This window comes from Clarias gariepinus, chromosome 2 (assembly GCF_024256425.1).
Source record: "Clarias gariepinus isolate MV-2021 ecotype Netherlands chromosome 2, CGAR_prim_01v2, whole genome shotgun sequence".
Taxonomy (NCBI): Eukaryota; Metazoa; Chordata; class Actinopteri; order Siluriformes; family Clariidae; genus Clarias; species Clarias gariepinus.
In genome coordinates this window covers 32,651,905-32,677,194 of record NC_071101.1, presented here as the reverse complement: position 1 = coordinate 32,677,194, position 25,290 = coordinate 32,651,905, and the positions used below count along the sequence as shown (strand labels likewise).

Sequence of the window (25,290 nt, the reverse complement as noted above, 5' to 3'; positions counted from 1 at the left end):
CCAAAAAAATTAAATTGAAACATTTCTTTGATTTAAATTCCTTTTTAGACAATCTATACTCAGAAGCACACCACACCTGAGCAGACTAATTTCTTTTTAATTAAATTCTAAGCACAAACTTAATAAAGAATAACTAAAATGACAACCTTTTCTAGCAAAAAAAAAGAAGAAAAAAAAACGACTACAAGTGGCAGTCATATCAAATACTTCCTATAAGAGTCACACCTTGTCACCTTCCACAACTCCAAACTTCTTGATTAATACAGTGTACGTTCATCAGTCCCGCAGTGTAGGGGGCAAATTATTTTAATATGAATTAATTGAAAAACATTGTTTTAGACAATCTGGGATTTGAGTTTCATGAAATACTGAAATGTTACCAAGATTATCTGTCAGTCTCCAATAATTAGAGTTTGAAATCTAGACAATCCAGACAACCTAGTCTCCTATTCAAGCAGAACTGGAATTATGATGAGTGAGACTTTTCATATAAAAGAAACCATTTAGAAAGCTCTTCTGCTAAATCCATGCTAGCCATAAATGTATTCAAGTTGGCCATTCCAAGTTTGTGTTGCAGAAAGTCCTTTTAATGACTGAACACTTCACCCTCCTCTTACAGTAGCATTCTGTGAGCTCATGAGCTGAGTGGATTTTAGTATCACTCAATTCGACAATGAACTCTCGTCCAGGGCACCTGCTGAGCCTGCTAGCAGGGTTCGAGACGGCTGGCATTGAGAATTTCCTCATAAAAATCTATTCAGCCCAAGTTTGCGAGGTGGCCTAGAGTAATGGAAAAAAATAGTGATGTAAGAACTTTACTTAGCAAATAAAATTAAATTAAATGGAATATGTAAAATAAAATAAGATAAAAAAAGATGTGTTTATCAAGGCAACTGTGCAAGTCCCTGGAATCTTGTGTTTTGGCCATGAAAGAGCCAAGAAAGTGACATTTTAAGTGCATGAGCTAGTGTTTGGTCCTAGTGTATATATTCTATAGGTCTGATCATCTCCGAAACAATTTCTTTAAGAGCAAGAATCGTTTGGTCATTTCTCAGCTGTGGGTGTCTGTAAACCAGGAGATAAAGACAGAATAAGCAGCTCTTGTGCAGAAGCAGGATGAGCTCTTGACCCAGGCTTACTAAGTTCCTGCATTCTAATGTCATCGTCTACAGGCTGTCATACATGTGCAGGGTCCTCTCGAGCTGCTGCACCACACGCTGATAGAATGTGATCTGCTGGCGTAAGTAGGCCTGCATCATATCTTTAAAGTCCACCTCCCTGCGCCGGTGGAAATGGTTCATCTCGGCCTGCAGGGCAAAGCCCACTGTCCTGCAGCGCTTCCGGATACCATCCGCCTCATCCTGATCCATCTTCCCTTCGTCACTCATGCGCTGGGATTCCTTTACCTTCGCAAATGCGCCTACAGAGGGAGGAAAAGAGGCACAGAATCAACAAAGGTAAAAATGAGAACTAGAATTTTTTTTATATTCTCCATATATGGCAAACAGCAAAATTGCATTCTCGTTAAACCAGAATTAACCAAATATGACACACGCCGTTTCCCTATGCACACCCAAGGCACTGAACAACTCTCTTTTGAAGTTATTGTGTAATGTTCAGTCTTTGTGATTCAACCTGTTCTTGTGTTGAAATAACATAACTAACACAGCTAACCTTATGAGTAAATACTCCCTGTTCCCGCTCTCTCTCTCTTGCTCTCTTCTACAGTAAATTTGGCTCGAACCCTTTTAATACAACCATTTAGTTAATTATATTATCATAGCCTGAGATGATAAAGCTGCAGACAGAACAAAGCCCATGCCTTAATAAATACACTACCAGCTGCAAAGCGTCATTATATTTGCTTACCAAGTATGTTATTCAACCTCCTGTTGGTTTCGTATCTATCTAACCACTAACTTGCCCTCATGCCCTCAATTTAGTCACAGTTCATTGGCATGTAATTAAACATCCAGCTGTAAAACCATCTACGCTATTTATGGTATGTTAAATGAGACGAAGTGCTACGGGAAAATTGGCCTGCCCACCTCCAGTGCGATTTGCTGATAAAGATGTTTGAATTAATAGAGGCTTGTGTCACACCCCCTCCTCAAATATTACCCTCAAAGAAAGTGTGGAAAACGAATGCTAAATAAAGGTAATAAACATGTATAAAGAAGTAGAAAGTGAAAAGATGTAGTGTTTATCTCCACTACTCCGCCACTGAAGTAGTTTGGCAAATTGGCTATTAGGAGGAATACACTTCATACAGTTTACATTTTATTTTTAAGTCCTTAAAAAAAAAAAAAAAAAAATATGTTAAATAAAATAATTTATTAATTCAAACCTTATTAAATTGAGTGCTATTGTCCTGAATATTAGCAAGACTGTAATTTGGTCATAGGCACGAGGCAGCATGACCTCAAGTGCGATATAGCTTTTATACGACAGTTGAAATGGAATTTATTATCGACAAGTGATGACCAATAGTAAGCAAATAACTACAGAGGAGGTGGAGATACAGTACCACCAGAGAAACTTATGCTATTCACTACTTACATTTATTCTGCTTTAGAATACAAGTTAACTTCTGGGTTTAAATCTCAAATAGTGTTAAATGGAAAGCTAGTGCACTATGTAGGGTGTACAATCCCTTGTTCCACACCCAAATAAGTGCCCTTGATCAGGGATTAGAGAGGGACTTGCGTTGCATTAGAAAATACTTCGCTCTGTAGCGCGCATTACTTTTAAAAGGAACAACATACAGTGGGTACGGAAAGTATTCAGACCCCCTTAAATTTTTCACTCTATTATATTGTAGCCATTTAAAAAAAAATCATTTAATTTTTTTTTCCTAATTAATGTACACACGGCACCCCATATTGACAGAAAAACACAAAATTGTTGACATTTTTACATATTTATTAAAAAAGAAAAACTGAAATATCACATGGGCACAAGTATTCAGACCCTTTGCTGTGACACATATATTTAACTTCAGTTCTGTCCATATCTTCTACTCATCCTTGAGATGGTTCTACACCTTCATTTGTGTTCAGCTGTTTGATTATACTGATTGGACTTGATTAGGAAAGCCACACACCTGTCTATATAAGACCTTACAGCTCACAATGCATGTCAGAGCAAATGAGAATCATGAGGTCAAAGGAACTGCCTGAAGATCTCGGAGACAGAATTGTGGCAAGGCACAAAGCTGCAGGAACAGGATGACTGGTTGCAATCAAGAGAAAGATGGATGTACAGGGATATCCTGGACAAAAACCTTCTCCAGAGTGCTCAGGACCTCAGACTTGGCTGAAGGTTTACCTTCCAACAGGACAATGACCCTAAGCACACAGCTAAAATAATGAAGGAGTGGCTTCACAACAACTCTGTGACTGTTCTTAAACCCAAAAGAGTATTTCTGAAGAGACCCAAAAAAAAATAATTTCCAACCTGACAGAACTGAAGAGGATCTGCAAGGAGGAATGGCGTGAAAAACTTGTTGCATCTTTCCCAAAAAGACTCGTGGCTGTATGGGGGCTTCTACTAAATACTTAAACCCATGTTATACTTCAGTTTTTCTTTTTTAATAAATCTGCAAAAATGTCAACAATTCTGTGTTTTTCTGTCAATATGGGGTGCTGTGTGTACATTCATGAAAAAAAAATGAACTTTTAGCAAATGGCTCCAATATAACAAAGAGCCCAATGCAGATGGTCCGGAACAATCAAGAAGCAAATTAGTGTTGTTTAACATGACAACGCTATCAGATGTGTTTTCTTGCTGAAGGCCTTGTTTCTTGCTGAGCGATTTGTTTTGAATTGCTATCTTTCAGTCAATTAATAAGACACGACCAAGTTTTAGAACATGCTAATTAAATTATATATTATATCGTTTAACGTTGATTGATAAATAAGGCCCAGTGTCCATCATTTGCAGATGCACAATGCACAAAATCACCAGACTGGAATATGACTGTTTGGATTAGTTTAGAATTGCAACTCCTTACAATTTGAGAAGAAAATACTAAAGTTTCTTAATCACGCACTCATCGTCTATACCGTTCATATTGCATTCAGGGTCGTGGGGGCACGACTTGGGGCATGAGGCAGGGTACACCCTGCACAGGGTGCCAATCCATCGCAGGGCACACACACACACTCACATGCTACTGGCAATTTGGGAACGCCAATTAGCCTAATCTACATGTCTTTGTACTGAGGGAGGAAACTGGAGCACCTGGAGAAAACCCACCAAGCAATGGGAGAACATGAAAACTCCATGCACACAGACCTGAGGCGGGAATCTGACCCGGAACCTGGAGGGTGCAAGGCGACAGTGCTATAAATAAATACTATATAGTATTTATATAAATACTGACGTTTCCCAAACAAAGTTTTCATTTAGAATAAAGAACCTGGAAAAATATGATGGATGGTGGATGTTAATTCACTTAACTAGCTTCAATATGCTCAATGGCCTAATCAATTAACTTTGAATTAATTAACTTGTACTTGGATGTTGTTTGGTATACTATGTACAGGTGTAAATATTTGATTAAATATTATTGAAATATCTAAATACGGAGCTGTTGACTTGTTTGCACTATTTAGGTCAGAGATCTCCAACCAGTAAAACAGTGATGGAAATGTCATTGTAAATTTACAATAAGCATTTTAACAATATATATTATAAGCAAAAATATAGATATAAAACAATTACTACTGTAGCATTTAAAAGTAAAATCATAAGCAAAAAGTGATTGAAGCTGAATGAATTATTTAAGAGTTAATTTCATAAAATTATTCTTAGCATATAAAGATTAAATATAAATTAGTGTTTAGCTAGCTAAATCATTCTTTATTGCTAAAAAGTGTATGCATCGTTACAGCTTCTTAAAATCACCTACAACACACAGACATGTGTGCCAGTAAAACGAAATTGTAACACAAGAAAGATCCGAGTACATTAATCAACAAAAGCTCCAAAGCGGAAAAAAAACTTCCTCTAAGTACAGAGAGGAATATTTAATATTTGGATTTATGTCCAGGAACTAAGACAAGCCCAAATGCTTGGCCAAGTATGTGGTATGTTTGAAGCTGCTTTTGAGAAATATGTGGAAGAAAAATATAAAAAACTTGGCCATTAGAATGAATCTAATATCATTTACAACACTAAGCTGCCCTCTAAGGGTATTTGACGACAGTTAATTATGTAGAAATGTTCTGTGCACACAGAAAAATTCCATTGTGTAATAAATATAGTAAATACTACATCAGGATTAAGAGATTTAAAAAATGTACTTATCCAGCTGTAACATGTCAACACTAAAGTATAATTGTATTAAAATCTCAAAATTGTTGACAGTCCAAGGGTAAAAGGTTAAGTTTCTGTGCTTATGACTGAAAGGTCATGAGTAAAAAAACTTCCATCCTCTTTTGAACAAAAAGATTAACCATCACCTACTTTGTTAGATTATATCATTCTTTATGTTGAGGTAAGCGTCTTAAGATCTCTCTTAAGAATATCTGGTATTCACCGACCAGACTAAGTAAACTAAGAGTGCGTCACAGGGCCTCAGTGTGTATGTGTGTGTGGCTCTAAATGATTTGATACTGAGATGTATTTCTATGCATTACCAGAGAGAAAAGTTTCACATTGCCTTCACATGACAACATGAGAAGACCCATAAGGAAACAGAATGCCCTCAGCTTGTTTAACCAGACACACAGGACTTCTGGCTGTATGAGATAATATGTAAGTGATGGCAGATAGCAAGACATAGTGAGTGCGGTTATGATGCTAATAGACAGTACCTGCCTTCAGGGCAGCCTCGAAATCTTTCCGTACATGACAGACATGCCAACTCAATATGCACTACTTGCCATTGTACTTGTATGCTAGCTTTGTTGGAGGATATTTTGTACAATTGTGGACTTGCGTACACTAAACTACTGACTGTGTTAACCTTGCTTACTGGACTTCTTACATGCGTGTACATAAATAGGCAGTTACACGCACATTATGTTAACAAACAGAGGTGCCTGAATGTAGTACAAAGCCCACCGCTGCTACATACAAAACTCCGACACAGACCTCACAGACAGCAACGGCAGTTTTGGACGAGAATTTTTACATAGAGCCACCGGTGATTATGTTTTGTCTAGGCTTCTGATTGGCCCCCTGTTGATTAAGGAGGCTCCTTACAGCACTTAACAGGGTGTTTTACGTTTTCATGTGGACAAAGATATTTTTAAAACGTAGGTCGTGTGGACAGAAAATATATATATATTTATTTATATATATTGAAAATTATCCATTATTAAAAATACCCTTTTCCCGACTACACGTGGACAAGCCGTAAGTTATGGCTGCATATAAATGAGGCAGCAGTGCCAAGCACAGCAGAGTACTGATCTCACGGGTCTCCCCCACCCGCTATTTCATAGCACAAGTCACCATGTTACCTCCCAGCTGTACCCTATTGTTCTATAATCTAGTTGACGAATGCTACAATGCGAGCACAGATCTGAGGCAAGCCCACAAAACAAACTTCATAATTCAATTCTTTTATGACTCACTGGGGACAATCCAGTCACAGACACAAAGTATCAGTTTTGAACCGTTTATCCAAGAATGTAGCAATGTATATACATCCTACAACACCTTTAACAGTAAATACATCACACATATGGTGGGGCAATGCTCAGGAATTCCGGTCAATACACTTCCTGAGTTCAGGCCTAACTGGGTACTAGAGAAAAGGCTGAGTTAGAGTTAAGCATTCGACAGAGTCAAGCAGCACAAGTAAAGTCCTTTATTGCTCTTTAACACAATGAGTGAGGTCGAACACCTGACCAACGCTGCTGAACTGAACCTTTATATTTTCATACAATTAATCTCTAGCTATCGCCCGGATTATATTTAAACTATGCATAAGAAGTATAGCAAACAATTAAACAAACTAGCACTGTTTGACTTACATACTGTTCTAGAAAGTTATGTAATCTTCCTGTAGCATTGTGCATGAATGTGAAAAACTACCTTACACACACACACACACACCCACACCCCCACCCCCCCAAGCACAGGGAGAACATGCACCCACATAGACCTGAGGTGGGAATCGAATCGTCGACCTGGGAGATGCTAAGCCATAGTGCTAACCACTTCTCCACTGTGCCACCTCTATACACACACACACACACACACACAGTATATAACAAAATTAGGACTGGATCTAAAACAGTGCAATTTAAAGAACTACATACAGTAAGTATTAAATAAAAAAAAATACATAACAGTCATAGCAACAGGGACAGGCAAGCAAGATTTTGGACTGGTGTACAGAAATCAAATGATACATGGAGAGACACACATTATTACACAAGGCCAAACAGTGTAAACGATTAGCTTATTTTAGTTACATAGAGGGAGATAAGTAAGTGATGGCTGTAGAAAGAGATTATTTCACCAGCCATGAAATACTGCACTGTAGTGAAAGATGTAGATAGATAGACCAAGTTTTAGAACATGTTTATTAAATATGTATACAGTTTGATAAACAAGGTCCAGTGTCTGATGACAGGACTAATTTGTTCCATCACCAGTCTGGAATATGACTGTGTATGGATTAGTTTAGAAGTCACTTTTAGATGCCATTTTTTTCTCCTTACAACCTGAGAAGAAAATATCCCTCCCTTACTCTATACAGGGTGGGTGACTCCCTCACTCTATACAGGGTGGGTGACTCCCTCCACTCTATACAGGGTGGGTGACTCCCTCACTCTATACAGGGTGGGTGACTCCCTCCACTCTATACAGGGTGGGTGACTCCCTCCACTCTATACAGGGTGGGTGACTCCCCCACTCTATACAGGGTGGGTGACTCCCCCACTCTATACAGGGTGGGTGACTCCCCCACTCTATACAGGGTGGGTGACTCCCTCACTCTATACAGGGTGGGTGACTCCCTCACTCTATACAGGGTGGGTGACTCCCTCCACTCTATACAGGGTGGGTGACTCCCTCACTCTATACAGGGTGGGTGACTCCCTCACTCTATACAGGGTGGCTGACACATTAAACAGACAAAAAACTTTCTTTTCGTAACACTCCTGCATGCCGTTTCAATTTATAATAACATGCAAAATGTACATCTTCAAATAATACTCCTGTGTGTGGGCTCATTCTTGGCTATTCATAGGGCACCAAATACTCATTTCACTCCACCTCCTTACATGACATGCACAACGTCTTTAACTGTGCCCAACCCGAGTCATTAACACTGCTCATAAATTATATCAGATAAAAAGCTGGAACTAAAAGCTATAGCTGTAAAGCATGCCAGCGAACAGCTAGAGGAAATGCTATGAAGTAGATAACGTCTGTCATCAATGTGTGTATCTGAGTGCTTTTGTTTTTTGAAAGAGATGCCTGTTTCTTATTTGCTCTAGGAGAGATGTTATTGGATCTCTGGGGGAGTGCGGTTGGCCCTGCGTGCGTCTGGTTTTTAATTTTTTGTAATCTTTAGAGAAAAGTACAGTGCACAAACCAATGAGGGATTATCCATGATCTGAGAACATTTTTAAGCCTTTGAATGGAGCACATAAACATGCATTGTTCTTGTAAAACAAAGCCTTTTCTTAATTATCCTTAATGAACGCACAGGTTTTCACTTAAAAAAAAAAAAAAAAAAAGCAGCATGATGCTGTAAAGATAAATAAACTGCGCCTGGTTCCTGTGTCTTACTGTGCTTAATCCTGGTGGATTATTACACTTGGGACGATGGTCAATTAGTTGGAATCAGTACCAGGTTTTTAAAATAATAAAAATGAGAGAGAGAAAGATCAGAGAGAGGGACAAAGAAAGAGAGAGAGACAAGACAGTCAAAGAGAGCGATAGAGAGCGAGAGAGAGAGAGAGAGAGAGAGAGAGAGGGATATACAGTATGAGCATTCCTTCTGCCTTGCCAGTGAGGTCAATAAGTATTTGATCACCCTTTGATTTTGCAAGTTCTCTTTACCTAGAAATCCTGGAGGGGTCTACAATTTTCAGCATAGGTACATTTCCACTGTAAGAGGCAGAATCTAAAAAAAAAATTCTGAAAATCACATTGTCTGATTTTTGAACAATTTATTTGTGAATTACTGTGTCAAATAAGTATTTAATTACTTGCTTTTCAGCCAGATTTCTGACCCCACACTGCTACACTCTGCTCATGATTCTAAATTAGTAGCACCTGTATATGACAGGTGCTACGGTCTTTATCTTAGGTGTCATAAAGACACCTGTGTACCCCACAATCAGCCAAAGTCTAAGATAGATACATGGGGTATCAATAAGGCTAAGAATGGCGAAGAATCAGCCCAGAACTACACGGGAGGAGCTGGTCAATGCTGTGAAGAGAGCTGGGACCATCGTTTCCAAGGCTACTATCAGTAATACACTAAAATGTCATGGTTTAAAATCTTGCATCGCACGGAAGGTTTCCCTGCTTAAGTCAGCCCATGTCCAGGCCCATCTGAAGTTTGCCAGGGACCAGCTAGATGATCCAGAGGAGTCATGGAAGAAAGTCCTGTGGTCAGATGAGACCAAAGTAGAACCTTTTGGTCTTAACTCCATTCGCTGTGTTTGGAGGAAGAAGAATGATGAGTATTATCCCAATAATACCATACCTACAGTGAAGCATGGGGCTGGAAGCATCATGCTCTGGGGGTGTTTTTCTGCACAGGGGACAGGACAGCTGCACTGTATTAAGAAAAAGATGAACGGGGCCATGTATTGTGACATATTGGGCAAAAACCTCCTTCCCTCAGTCAGAGCATTAAAGATGGATCGTGGCTGGGTCTTCCAACATGACAATGACCCAAAGCAAACAGCCAGGAAAACCAAGGAGTGGCTCTGTAAGAAGCATATGAACTATTTAAAAGGAAAATAACTGGTCTTTGAGGGTCAGAAATCTGGCTAAAACGCAAGTGATCAAATACTTATTTGACACAGTAATTCACAAATAAATTGTTAAAAAAAATCATAATGTGATTTTTCTTTTTAGGTTCTGTTTCTCACAGTGGAAATGTACGTATGCTGAACATTTTTGACCCCTCCATAATTTCTAAGTGAGAGAACTTGCAAAATCACAGGGTGATCAAATACTTATTGACCTCACTGTACAACACAAACTGGCCTACGGGATGAACCTCAATATTATTAAGTACAAAAGTGTAAAATACACATGGATATACATAGGCTTTAATTTAACATCCTGCACATCAGGGTAAATCGTGAGCAAGAGTAGATCATCGGCAGTGCTTTAATGGGTCTAACAGACCTGCTGTGCAGTGTAGAGGAAACATTGTGAGGAATGTCAGGCTCTTTGGTGAGGCCTGGAAAAACAGACGAAGGCTTCACGCGGATTTATCTCTGAGCAAATACGGACATGCAGACTAAGGGTTTGGGAAAGGTGGGGCAGAGGCTAAGATCTCCGGCACACCGACAGAGATGTGTGACGAGCTTTTTGTTTTGCTTTATGGCAGTTTTGGCTTGAGATGCTGCTATACTGTAGCTTGAGGCTGCAGTGAAAACTATCCGGTAAAGGAAGGAGGTTCTGAGTCGAACGCAAAATTGTTACAAGCGTACTGATAGGCAGAAAAGAAATAAAAATAGTGCAGGCCTAAATATACAAAACTAGGTTAGAATGTGGTGTTCTGGTAATAAACTAGTGCATCAGGGTTTTTCATTTTGCCTTTTCAATGCTAATTTAAGCCTTGCAGTTAGCAATTCACCAGTAATTTAACCTATAGGAAAAATTTCTTCTAGGATTTCTCCTACAGGTTACATAAACTGAAAAAAAAATAGAAGAATAGAAATAATAGAAGTTGTTTCATGTGTTCTACTTCAAAGAGGAACCATAGAGAGACAGGCATTCTCAAATCCTGTGTCCACACCAGTGTGCTATTACGCAAGAGCAGGAAGTGAAGCACACTCTAGATGTGGAGGAGATCGTTCTCGTCAAGGTCTCCGTTCTCCCTGTACATCGTGATGGAAGGCACACGTCGTTTCATGTTTGCTGAACTCTTACACAACTAGAAGCATGCAGACACGCACAGTGTCACACTGCATGTGTCATAACACCGCTATTCATCCTGTCTAAAAGAAAAAAAAAATGAAAAAAAAAATACAGGGTTTCGTCTGACTTTTCAGTACCGTCTCGCTCGTTTCCCTAGAACAGTTTCACAGATGGAAAGTGAGTTTGCTGGTCTCTCTGTGCAATCCCCTTTCTTAGTATTCAACCTTTCTCTTCTTTTTTATTCCTAGATGACGGATTTCAAAACTCATGTGCATGCATGCGTGCGTGCGTGTGTGTGAGTGTGTGTGTGTGTCTGGTCCACATCAAAGCCCCAGCTCTCTTCCTCAACACTGCAAGAAAGCCAAGCCAAATCATAACTGGAAAAGGAGGAGAAATGATGGAGAGCAGACTACACCAGACTGATCACTCAAGAAAAAAAAAATGTATTCTGTACTGATGTCCACAGTACAAACGTTTTATTCATTATGCAACTTTAAACATCATGCAACACATAACGCTGATGGAACTACACCTAAAGCTACATGTTCAGACTGACCCCAGTTCCACCCATGTACACAAAGCTCACGAATTAAAGGTGCGTCAATTGGAATTACCATTAGCAAGCGCTCCGCTGTGTAAAAGTCGAGGCTGTTTCCTCATAAAAATTTAGAAGCATGTGTAGCGGTGCTGGGGACGTGTCCAATGCCATTAGACAGATGAAATCTTCAACACTGATGGAATTAATTACTGTTTTAAGAAGACAGTTGAAATCAGTCTGTCTGTCATTCGCCTTTACAATCTGCCTATGCAGTGATCTCATCCAATGAACCCCACAGCTATAGCTGATAAATTAAAAGGGCAGATGAGAAGAGGGTCGCCTTTTTACATTGTCTGCAAAATGTCAACATCGTGTATTCTGTCTTGTACATGTGTTCTCTTTTTTTTTCAACGACCTATGTGCATACTGCCACCTGCTGTCTTGGAGAGTATAGATGTGCAAGTGCACTTTAGTAAAAAAAAAAAAATAATTCTGTACTGATGTTAAATTAGGCCAGCAGGCAGTAGGGAGTACTGGGCAGAGAATGTGGGGGTTGGGGTGGCTAACTTGGGAATGATATGAAGCAATCATAGCTAATGGGAAAACAGTCTAAATGTAAATGTGTGGGTGTTTTTTAACACATTTAACCTAGGTTTTATGTTTTGTTCACGCTCTCAAACACTCGTAAAGGTGTCCAAACACAATCCCTCCTTTCATTCAACACTGATTTGCTGAGTTTTTTTGTAGAGTGCAACACCACGACGTGCTACCATAGAAACCTTGCACAAGAAAGCATAATAATCATTAACCTGTCTGTGTTTTTTCATAATTTTTTTTTTTACCCGAGTAGCAAAGGAGCTTGTCATATATTATTCCGGTAAACAACTTTTTAGTCTAGTCTGAAAACCAAAACTTACACCGGGCAGCAAATGAGTGGTAGGGGTGAAAAAAAGAAACATCTTTATATTTCCCCTTGTATCTTTGAACAAACTTGCTCCACTAATTAGCTTTCCCTGATTGCTCCTTACGCTGTCGCAGTGTCTGGATGCGAGTTAAACGGGCGCTCAGGTTTCCTAATTCCTGCCCACCGTGTGTGACACCAGAGATGCAGCGAGGCTCAAGGGCTATTGTTTTCCTTCTCGGACAGAAACTGAACACCGGTGGGTGCATATCCGAGCAGCACACGTATGTGTTTTATAGCATCCATTTCCAAGTAGTAACAACAAAAAACAACAATCGTAGGTTTGCTGTTGGACACCATCAACATTACACAAAAGCTTTTCTAAAATGAACCACTCTGACTGGTTGATTGGTAGAGTATGAAGATGAAGATCAACCAAGCAGAAAAAAAAAAATAGTTGAACCTAGTGTTTATTGCTAATAGAAATGATGTTTAATAAATTGCATCATAACTGAACGTTTCTGGTTTAGATTTCAAGTCTACTTCATCCCCCCCCCTTTTTTTTTTAAATTGGTCCCATATGGGACCCGTGCCATACCCTCCAGGTTCTGCTCTGGGATTCCACAATTTCCCTGAAAGACAGTAACGGGTGAAGTGCAAAGCACCTGATAGCAACTATTAAGAAGAACATAACAAGGTATAATTGTTGTTCTGATTTTTTTTCTCTTCCTTTTCTTAAACGGTTACAGGAGGATTCCTCAGTTTACTCACTGCCCCATGTGACTCCAGGTAGTCACTCCTTCCCATAGTCCAAATAGGAATTAGTTCAGGCGGCATTCCCGTCTTTTATTACGCTCCTGAGAACGATTTAGCACTCCTTGAAGCATACAGGAAAGTGGGACAAAGGGTAATCAAAGTGGCCTTCCTGTACATCAGGTACGTATAATACATAAGTATAATCAGAAAACTCAAGAAGAAAATTCAATCAAGCCTGTGTTCATGATTTTCTGACTGCAATTAATGAATCTTAAATAAATACTTCAGTACTAAATAAAGAACTTAGAAAAAAAAAATAAAAAAATCATGGAGCACGCAATAACTAAATGTGTGTGGTTCCTTTAAAATAAAGAACCAACACAGCATTCATATCTAGAACCTTTGTAAATGCCTACAACAGGCCCTTAGATCTTATTCTGTGGAAGTGCATGACTGTTGCTTGTTAAAAGTTTGCTGTGCAAGCACAAACTTGTAGAAAATCTGGCAAAGGCAGTTCACGCTCCTTTTTTCTTTTACAGTAAACTGAAGAAAGGGGGGGGGGGGGGACAGCTGTTGGGTATAAAAGAGATAAGTGTAGCTATCCCATAACTCAAGCAGAAAGAGAAACCAACCTGATGGCAAATTTTAGAAAATGTTTTAGAAACATCTGTTGTTACTTTTTATACAGCAGAGATGTGAATTCAAGAGATCTGACCACAATCTATATCTACCTTCTGTGTTTGATAAAACATGGAATATCTTTCTAGAGATAGTCCTGTATGTTTCTCCCTACAAACTCCACAATTTCCCATTAAAAGGTCCTACAGAACAATCCCTATCTCTTACAACTAAGCTAAAAAAATAGATAAGTTTTACATTACCTTTCTGTAAATGAATGATATCTGGAAAGTTGGACAGCAAGCCCTGATACAGCGAAAGTTTATCCAGCATGTGGAACAGGTCATTTTTGGGCTGCTCTGCAAACATCTCCCCGATGTTCTCGTACGTCCGACCAGTGTGCGAGATGGCGTTGTTCAGGGCATCGGAGCTGTGCGGAGGGTCCAGCATGAACGCCTGGCTGATGGACTGGAAAGCATTGCCAAGGCGCTGAAACTCTTTCCGGAAGCCACCGAGATGCTTGCGGACGAGTTCGGATGCGACGTGCGTGAGCTGCATGACACTGTCGTCCATTTTCTTGGCGAAGGCCTTAAAGGTATCGATACGCTCCTCGACATCTTGCAGGTCCTGGTGCTCTTTAGGCATGTGGAGAGTGAGCATGAAGTGCGCTCCGACCATCTCGTCCTTCTCAGCACGACGCTTGCCCAGTTTCCATTGCTTGTCATCGACACACATGAGGAAATGTTCAAAGCCCTCATACTGAGACAGGACCGGGTGACTGGTCATGTGATCCATCCATAGGATGAGCCGCCGCTTTCTCTTTTCGATAAAATCGTCCTCAAAGCGCCCGGTGGCTTGCTTCTCTGGTAGGTGGGGGACGGAAATGACAGTGAACTTGTGCAACAGGCGATTGTACAGCCAGTCAAAGTGCTTATAACGGCGATACACAGGCCTGCCAGTATGACTGGGGGTGACTCTGTAGGAAATGTAACTCTTAATGCCCTTGAACTTGGTCTGTTTTGTGGGATCCTCGATTGAGCAGTTGAAAGGCTGAGGACTTTCTTGCCACTGAGGTCCACACGAACCCATTTCGATGGTGTAGGACTCGGCTATCTTTGCCATCATAGGCACATCGCCGAGTACAAACGCCTCGACGCCCGAGCGCACAAAACTAGAAAAGCGATTGAGGTTGCGGCCCACCATGCTTCCTTTCCTGGAACTGGACATGCTGTCCTGGCGCTCCACGCGGGGTCGGGAACGGTATTGCACGTTAGGGTTAGGGTATGAGCTCTGCTGCGAGTGCCCATTGGCACCCGCCGCCCGACGAGGGTCTTCGTCCTCGACCACTGTCGAGTTGTCGTCCCAGTCGTCCCAGTCATCGTAATCGTCATCATCATCATAATTGGTGTTGGTATTGGATGTGAAGAAGGGCTCTTTCCCAGGGGAGCCTGCAGGGCTCAGAGAGTAGTCAGTCAGGTTAGAGTTGGAACGTGGCCGAATGATTTCCACGTACGAGGCGGGAAAGAGGCCTCTCTCGCCACGACTGTTTTCACCCTGTAACCAGCCGTCTACAGAGTTCTCGTCAAAAATAACCAGCTCCTCGTTCTCCTGGATGCTGATCTCCTCTTTGTTCTCACTCTGGAAGGTATAAAGTGCTATAGCTTTCAGTGACATTATAACCTCTCTTGTAGTGCCGGAAAAAGTGAAAGCAAAGTTCTACCAAATCCCTTGACTCCTATATGATAATAATCATAATAATAACTATTATTATTATTATTATAATGATGATTCAACTCATCTCCTGATGCAGTTAAAACAACCCAAGCACGACTTCATCTCCACTTGCTGTGTGATCATTTCTTGGCAGAAATGTCGGATTAAAGAAACTAATTATCTGTACCACAACACTCGTTGCTCTGAGAGCTAGTTATGAGAAAAGTCGATATGAACAGCTTTTGGGTTTTAAAAACAACTGCTTTAACCGTTACCTGTGAGCTAACATTTTACATTTTTACGCTGTTGAAAAAGAAAAGTTGGAGCAGGTCTAAAAACAAAAACATTTGTGGAGTTGTTGTTGTTTTTGTTTGTTTTTATTCCGAGCGCTCAAGAAAGAAGCTTCGAGATCCTTTAAAAGCCTAAAGTCAGTATTCTGTGTTTTGGTCCAGAAGGCGAATGTAAACACCGGCTAACTCACAAAGTCCAGTCCTGAGGAGGGAGTAGAAGCGCGGTGGTGTTGCAGTCCGGTTTGTGCTCATGTTGAGCGAAGGGACAGAGCAGGAGAAAGACAAATAAATAGCAAAATATTGTCGGAACACAAAAACAAGCCAGTATGAGAGACACGGCGGTGGTGGTGGTGGTGCTGGCGGTGGTGGACGCGTCCCAGTGCGTTTTCCTTCTCCTTATTCCTCACTCCATCTTCAACACAAAAACAACCACTCACGAACCCAAACTCAGCTCATTATTAAGAACACACACAAAAAGATCAGCTATTTACATTCAGTAAAAAAAAAATGCAATCCCCAACCCGCCAATGACGTGAGACTCAGACAATGAATCACGGAAAGTTTTTTTTGTGGCTTATTTGCTGTAACGTTACCTTCTCCTTACATATTACACGAGATTTTTTTTTTAACTCTCTGTCGCCGTCAAGTGGAGATGCATTTGTTATCAAAATGTTCGAAAGAGTGGATATTTTAAAATAACACTCCCCGACACAATGCAAAGTCTTTCACTGTTTAGTTTGTACCGTTTTTGTTTTTATTAGTTTTCCAACAGCAATTTAATCAGCGTTCGAACGATCGGACTCCGTGAAATCGTTCGGTCGACCAACAGAAAAGATGGCGGCTCATCATGATTCCAAAATGGTGCCTTGTGTAGTATGTAGTGCACTATGTATAGCGTAGAAGCTAAGTACTCGCTTCCTAATGTAGTGCACAGACATAAGGGTAGACGTTTCTATTTGGGATTTGACCCTAGCTTCAAGAGAGAAGCGTGACCGGAGCAGGAGCAGCGTTTCTGCGTCTCTGAGCGTCCACAACGACAGGTTTGAATTGCGCTTTCCGGAAATATGATAGTTAGCAAGTTCGCATGGTAACGTAGATACATGGCTAGGTCTGTACGTTAGTCTGTAGATTGTGTTCTGAGCTGCTAGGGTGAGCTTAGCTAATCTGCTGGTCAAGTGATATGCTAAGAAAGAAGTGCACAAGTGAAATGTTAAATTAAGATATGGCCTTGTGCACCCTATGTAGTGCACTATTAATTTACATTGTTGACTAGCTATCCTGCTTTTTTTATACATTAAGTGATTACAAAGCTGTATGATTAGTAGGTTGTAACTTCAAATCCCAGAACATCCTGAAAGCAAGTGTTGGTTCTTTAAGGCAGATTGCAACACACAAGCCAGAGGTTTGTGGACACCTGCAGATCACACCCATATGTGTTTGTTCCCCAAACTTGCTAACACACATACAGTATGTACAGAATGACTTAGTAAGTAAGCTATAGCATTACAAATCCTACATAACTGGAACTGGGACAAAAGCTGTTCCAGCATGACAATGCACAAAGCAGTCTCTACATAAAGACATGTTCTATGAAGGTTGGAAGAGATGAACTCAAGTGTCCTAAGTCCTGATGATTTGATGGTCAGGTGTCCACAAACTGTTGGCCATATAGTGTAGTTGTTGAACAGTCTGTTGAAGTCAGCCTGTATGAAAATGGTCCCATGTCAATGTCTTATGCTCTCTTGTTTATAGGTCAACAATGGATGCCTTGACTGAGGCGCTGTCCTCCAGCTTCTGTGTTACGAGAGAAGCGAACAGCACCTCAGCCCCACATCCCCGCCTGGCTCAGTACAAGAGCAAATACAGCGCGTTGGACCAGGATGAGCGGCGGCGGAAGTTCCTGCAGGAGCAGAAGGAGTAAGTACTTACAGTACCTGCACAGTAACATGTTAACAGTGTAATTTAAGCTAATTTGATTAGTCATGAAAATCTTTTCATAAAAAAAAAAACTTCAGTACTACAGTATTTGATTTCATATGTAAAATTAACATTTAAAGTGTTAAAAACACTTTTACACACACACACACACACACACACACTTGTTTAAAGTGCGTATTTATTAAATTTTTAGTGTTTTGCAGAGCTTATCCAGAGCTACTACTCGAAGAGCTTTGGATTCTCTAGCAAAAATACTTCCTTATGCTAGGTCACATCTGGTAAAATTAAATAGATTTGTATTATTACCATTAATTAATGGCAAACTAATACAAACCTGTAAATTATAACAAATAAAAGTAATCCATTTAATTATGACAAAAGAAACGGTGTTACATCAAAACAAATGCCTCAGCTGACAGAAGATTAAATGTTATTTATTATTGAGTAACTTTGTACAACTTACTGCTATAAACACATTTTGTATTTGTAATTGACATACTACAGTTTCCTCACTAAGACATTCTATACAGATGTTTGTTGCCAAGTCTTGGGAAGATACGTGATCATCTGGAGTCCACAAACTTTTGGCTTATGCATTGCAATTTGGAAAAGATACTATCTAAAAAGTTGATGGTTAAAATTTCTTAAGTTAAAGATCCAACCTGGCTTTCTGGCTGTCCTAGGATTTGACCGTAACACCTACTGATCATACAGCTCAATAATTAATCCACGTATAATTTAAAAAACTTTTTGCACACCAGTATGAGGAAAATTCAGCGTTTATGGAACTTTTACAAATCTGGTGGAAAAATGTAGTTTTGTTTGACTTGTAAAACCATTTACACAAGTCAAAGATTAATAAAGCCCGTTGTCACTACATTAAAATGTTTATAGCTATAGGTTGTACAAAATGTAGCTTGATTTACAAAATTTGCTCTGTACGATTTTCATCTTGTCTCCCCATTCGATAACACATCTGCTGTTGTTTATGTAATTGTACTTGAATTGTAATTTAAATGCGCTGAATGCAATTCCAGCTTATAAAAAAATATATATATTTTCCTGTTTTGTTTTGGGTTTTTTTTTATTGTAGGAAAAGGCTGAATTATGTAAATCACGCCCGCCGTTTGGCAGACGGGGACTGGACAGGTACAGACAGCGAGGAGGAGGAGGAGGAGAAAAAACGGAAAGATCAGCAGCACGATGAAACGGAAGATGAAGGGATGGAGGTTGAGCAACGCAAAAAGTTGCCAAAGCACTACGCCAACCAGGTCATAACCTAGTCAATATGTATTAGCATGAATAGTGTACAATAGGCATTTGTGATATTCATTTAATTAATTAATTTTTTATTATGATGTTTCCCTTGTTTAAAAGATCCCCTAAAAGATGTATTTAAGCAGGAGATATAGTCTTAAGTTAACAGAGTAATAAGCATTTTAAACATTCAAGGTTTAAAGAGAGGAAGTGAGGGAGTAATGCTTTTACCAGCTGTGCATTTACAGGAAACTCAGCTGGATGGTGGATTTGTTTAAGTGATTTTGCAGGAATGCACAGTAAATAGTCAAAATGTTAAATATAATAATATTAAATGTTCTTCTTAATTTTCATGAGAATGTTCATGATCAGGAACATTTCCCCAAGTGTCTCATCCACAGTATACTGATGTTAAATGTATGCTTGTCTGCTGTTAGCTAAGTCAGACTTGCACTTGTACATTTCCTTGCGCATTAATGGCCATGTCAGTTTTCCATGACAAAAAGTGAGAAAGCCTGCGATGGAAAAAGAGGACAGGGCTTCTCGGACACATTTATTAACATTGTTCAAAGCACATCCGCAAAATTGTTTTAGATTCACTCGTACGCATTTCTCACCAGCTTCTTGTGTTATGTGGATTTTACACATTTTTTGAATCAACATGTTTGCTGAACATATTCCAATTGTTTCGTGACTTTTTAGGAAACCTGTATAATCGACAATTTCGTAGCAACATAAGATTGTGTACAGTTGATAAATATCAATGATATTAAGTTTAATGTAAATATTCTTTACTAACTTTAATGCCTGTGCTTCAGCTCATGTCATAATTAACATGCTGTAGTAAAGCAGACACGCTTCACATCCTAGACTCGTGGTTTATTTGTTCAGTACTATGTTTAAACTTTCTGTACAGCTGATGTTGTCAGAGTGGCTGGTGGACGTCCCTGTGGATCTTAGCACTGATTGGCTGATGGTTGTCTGTCCTGTAGGGAAGCGCTCGCTCATCGTCGCATCGAAGGTTTGTATTTATTTCTTCTGAACAACTGTGTACACACACACACAGACACATTCAATTTTAATTTCTCCATGCAAGTAGAATTTTATTACTAGAGTCTATCAGGGCATCTCTAACAGGAACTCCAACCAGAACATTTTCAAAGGAAAACAACACTTTTAAAGTTGAAAACTCAATGGTAGCTGGTACATAATTACAAATCAAGTGGGATTTGTCCATTAACAATTACCCATGTTTTGGTGTCTAGGTATCACTTTGAAACCTACCACTTTTTTTTTACATTTTATTCTCTATTCAATATTTTTTCTTGACAGCTGCATCCAACCAAAAGAAGGAAAATTACACATAGTTATTTTGAGGAACGCTCCCACCTGCCTTTTCTATTAGCTTATGGCACAAAAGAAAAGATGTCTGCTCAAACATGAATAATGAAGCGTCATGTTTACAAGGACAAATAGGAATGAATTTATCAAGAAAAAAAATAAAACAAGTGAAAAAGATAAAGAAGTTTAAACAATAGTAAAAAAATTGGATTAATAATAATCAGATGTGTCAACTATAATAGTTTAATTCTAGTCCAAAAGGATTTGATACACTGAAGTCAAGCTTTTCTTGGGTAGAGAGTGCATTGCTAGGAAGTTGAAGAAGGTTTTATGTTTATATAGTGGTGAAAATAATTGTGTGATTTTATGACATCCTGCACGAAAGGAGTTTTATAATGAGTTTCATAAGGTCCCATAAACATCTCCTTTATCATAATAACATTTGCACACACTTTTAAATTTGTTTATGTGTAGCATCCGCTATACAAGGCTACTTTCCAAGAAAAGTCCTGCTGGTTGGTCAAAATTAATGCATTCTTTCTATTACGTTCCTGTTTCAATGGTAACTGTTACCATAGAAACAGTTACATAATAGAAGGGGCGCAAGAATTTTAACCATTCACAGGTCTGTGGTATGAAGAGTGAACAAGTTCTTCAATAGTTACATTTTCATTAATTGTTTATCTGGATGAAGCAACATTGCCTCACTGTGTCTGCAGTGTATCTATCTATCTATAGGCTATATATAGCTCCTTTACCTCCCCAGTGACTAGTAGATTATTTAATTTTTATCATTCTGGTTTTACTCGTCACATGGCAGCTAGTGAACTACACCAAGACATGTTAAAGGGATAGTTCAGATTTTTTCCAAGTCTTAATTAAAAATTCTGGTTCATATAAGCTCATTACAGTAGGTCTTGGTTGTTATGAATTTTCCTGCTCTGCATAACTGACTGTGAAGTTTATCACCTGGAACGCGAGTACAATGTAAGTAATCTAGGCCAAATTCCACAACCTTCATTCTGAACAAAAATGCATTTTATAGTTCAGCTGAAACTAAATCGCGTTGGAATCTTTCCAGGTTTAAACAAAACTCTTTTCTTTCCTGTGAAATCTGCACAGACCGCACTACCCTGAGCTCGGCAACCCAGCAATTCACCTTACATGGTGTTAAATTCTCAATAATAGACTGAATATGTATTTATGTATTTCTTTTAATTAATAGGGCTCCACATCATCGTACACTAAAAGTGGGTACTGTGTAAACCGTTTCCCTTCTTTGCTACCAGGAGGGAACAGACACAACTCGGCCATTGGGAAAGGTTTGTAATACAGGACTAAACTAAAATTATATTTAGCCTATGTAGAACTGTCTGGTGGTAATGAGGATTGGTTTTTATATTCTTGCAGATTACACCATCCTAGACTGCATTTACAGTGAAGTGGATAGGACGTACTACATCCTGGATGTGATGTGCTGGAGAGGCCATCCTGTCTATGACTGTTCTGTCAGTCAATTTGTTCTCGTGATTTAAATGTTATTTCAAAGCTGTATTTGGTTTTTACATCCTGATGATTTCAAATGATGTTGTGTCACATCGATCACATGCATTCTCGCCACCTGAAATGATTGAATTTTTTTAATAACAGACTGAGTTCCGGTTCTACTGGTTGCAGTCAAAGGTGGAAGAGGTGGAAGAGCTGTCGGAGATCTGCAAACGAAACCCTGTAAGTTTATCTCCTAGTACTAAAGACGGTTTAACAGTAAGATTATTAATCTAATGTACTCATCATTTTGTTTCCCTACATGTGTTTGCAGTTCCGTTTTGTGAGTCTGAACAGTATCAGCTGTACAACAGAGTCAATTCAAAAGGCCCTGGCACATGACTACAGCTTCAGTGTAAGACCATCTGAACATAATCTAACTTTTTTGACAAACAAGTTGTTTTCCTAGTGCCATTTCTATAATGGATTAAATGGTAATACTGGATTTGTTCACTGGAGAAACTGATGAATAGAAATAGCAATTATTTACAGGGAGGCCAGAGTAAAATGATAGAGTTTGTAAGTAATTATAGTGCAAAAACATTTGGCTGATGAACATAAAAGTCTAACAATCTACTCAAAAGAAAAAAAAATACACCTTTGCCAGTGGACAGAAATCACAAAAAGGTTCAGACTACTCACAAAAAACACTGATCAGCCATATCATTAAATCATTTAAATACAACATAGTGCAAGTTCTCCTTGTGCCACCAGGTGGCCCCTCGAGACATGACTCCACGAGACCTCATGTGGATTCTTTGGGTGCTGTGGGTTGTGGGGTGGGGTCTCCGTGGATGACTAGTTTGTCCAGTGTGTTTCATGGGTGCTTGATTAGATTGAGATCTGGCAAAGTTGGAGGCCGGATCAACACCCTTAAACTCTTTACCTGCTAAGCCCCATACACAGCGAGCTAAGTGTTCTTGATACCGTAGTATTATAGCTAGCAGTGTGCTACACTAGTTTATCTGCATGATTGGACCAGACGAGCTGGCCTTTGCCTCCTACAGGTTTAGATAAGCCTTGGGTGCCTATGATCCTGTCACAAGTTTACTGGTATATAATTCATAATCAATGTTTTTCAGTTTTCCTGGCAGTGGTGGTGTGGCTGATCAGCGTATGCGATTGATAATTATGTATCAGTCAAAATGTATTTCTTCTGATGTTTTCCTTTGTATCACATGACCTCACTAATATGTGATATCCTTATGTAAGATTTACAAAGCTTTTATAACCTTCACTATCCTTAACTAATATTCACTTTGCTTATTCATTAAGCTTACATAATATTCAATATACCTGTGTAATTTTCACTATGTTTGCATAGCAATTAATACACAAAATCATTATATATACACCACCCTTATGTTCACATAATGTTCACTCAACTTTCATAATATTCACTGTCCCTTCAAAATATTGATTACTTTTGTAGACGTCAATGCTATCATCACTATGCTTATTAATTTTCACTATGCTTGTGTAATAATCGCTCTCCTCACATACTATTCACTGCGCTAATTCACTATGCTTAATACTCACCATGTTTATTCACTATAATGTAAAATTGACTATGTATTATTCATGATGATTATTCACTGTCCTTACATTATATATGCTGCACTAGTTTATTTACTACTTTTACAACATTAACTTCATTATAATAATCAGCACGCATGTATGACTATATATGATGTATATAATTTTCACAAAGCATGCATAGTCACTATCCTTATACAATATTGAATAATCATATACAATACATTTACATTATATGCACTATGCTTACTCATTTTCATTATGCTTGTGTAATACTTTCATAACGTACTCTTTACTACACTTGCTTAATATTCTTTACTTAATTTTAATAGGCTTGCATCAAATTCATTATCCTTATGTAATATACACTATGCTACGTTACTATCCTTAGGTAATATTCACCATCCCTAATAATATTCACTGTCCTGTATATTCAAGCAGTATCACAGGCGAAGGTTTGCTGTTATGCTGGTTGTAAGCATCACAGCTGTGCTGATAACCAGCACAGCAGCACAACCTTAAGTCTGATTTTTTTTTTTCTACAACAATTCCACAAAAACCATTTAATATCAGCATGTTATGATTTTTTTTTTTTTTACCAGTTACTGTATTTTGCTCCAACAGCACATACTATCTATGTCTGGTGGAACTAACTAACCAGTTAGTGTAAATAATGTTTGTTAGAACACCTGGGACGCAGAATGATGCATATAATTAAACGTCCTAGTGCTGTTACTGTCCATTATCAGCACTCTTGGAAAGCCTCTCATCCAATCAGATTCCTCAGTTGAAACTAACTGTTGCATAATATTTATTGTCCTTATTGATTAAGCAATCTTTAAACTTTACCATTACATAATATTCACAACAATTGCATAATTTGCCCAATGCATTCATGTAAACTTCCCTTCATGTAAATAATGTTCACTATTCACATGGCTTTTGTCTCCAGGTGGATGGGCTCTTGTTCTACCATCGTGAGACTCACTATACTCCAGGCAGCACTCCGCTGGTGGGATGGCTCAGACCTTACATGGTGCAAGACATCTTGGGTATAGAGGTGCCACAGTGCCCCCTCACTGCCAAGCCAGACTACGCTACACACCAGATGCAGCAGATCCTGGAACACAAGAAGCCGTCCAATCAGGTTCGGCCTGCGGATCAGAACGGGAGATATGAGCTAGAGCATCTGTCCACACCGGAGACGCAGTCAGGAAGCAACAACTCAAAGGAAACCATGGAGATCTGATTGCTTGCAGCTCAGCAGCTACTGGTTTGAAAATGTTAATTTTTGATGGACGAGAGTTCTCCGATGATTTCTGAAACCCTATTGATTTTAGATTAGCCCAGAGAAAGCTTTTTACTTTCTGCACTGTATATGTTTTTTGTCAGCTCATTATTGAGCTGTTAAACTGTTTTTGATCAACCATACTGTTTCAAAAAACATTTTTAGTGGTTTATATTTGTTTGTGTTATCTTAACCTTATCTTTAGGTGAAAATGTTCAAATTGCTTTAACAATATAATTTGATGCCTTATTCAATGGCTTAACACTGTAGCTCCAGGATAATACAGTGAAGCAAACTGAATCCATTTGGGCTCATGTAGATGCACAATTGAATTAAGTGAAATTTACAACCCACCATTGTGTGTGCATGTGATAATCTGTATGAGTGCCTTTTCTGGAATATTGCATTTTGAAATTTTTAATCAAGACTATCCTTTTCATAAATGGATGCTTGAAAGACTTTTAATGCTATATTAATAAATCTGCTTTTATTCTTGGCA

General features: G+C 39.0%; 2 protein-coding genes across 4 annotated transcripts; one reads left to right on the top strand and one right to left on the bottom strand.

Moving 5' to 3' along the window:
• Positions 1-799: 799 nt before the first annotated feature.
• Positions 800-16,458, bottom strand: snx33 (sorting nexin 33). Its single transcript, XM_053475928.1, has 2 exons — positions 14,147-16,458; positions 800-1,420 (listed from the first exon to the last, which is right to left on the bottom strand). Exons 1-2 carry the CDS (start codon positions 15,555-15,557, stop codon positions 1,167-1,169), a joined length of 1,665 nt encoding a protein of 554 aa, XP_053331903.1. The 5' UTR covers positions 15,558-16,458; the 3' UTR covers positions 800-1,166.
• snupn (snurportin 1) lies at positions 13,426-25,290 on the top strand. 3 transcript variants are annotated; one of them, XM_053475959.1, is made up of 9 exons: positions 13,426-13,445; positions 17,639-17,803; positions 18,918-19,095; positions 19,998-20,102; positions 21,648-21,744; positions 21,833-21,930; positions 22,073-22,150; positions 22,242-22,322; positions 24,456-25,290. In XM_053475959.1, the coding sequence occupies exons 2-9, from the start codon at positions 17,646-17,648 to the stop codon at positions 24,750-24,752; spliced, it is 1,092 nt and encodes a 363-aa protein (XP_053331934.1). In that variant the 5' UTR covers positions 13,426-13,445; positions 17,639-17,645; the 3' UTR covers positions 24,753-25,290. The 3 variants fall into 3 exon arrangements, with proteins under 3 accessions (XP_053331934.1, XP_053331915.1, XP_053331923.1); XM_053475940.1 differs by lacking the exon at positions 13,426-13,445 and adding an exon at positions 16,784-16,926; XM_053475948.1 differs by lacking the exon at positions 13,426-13,445 and adding an exon at positions 17,267-17,288.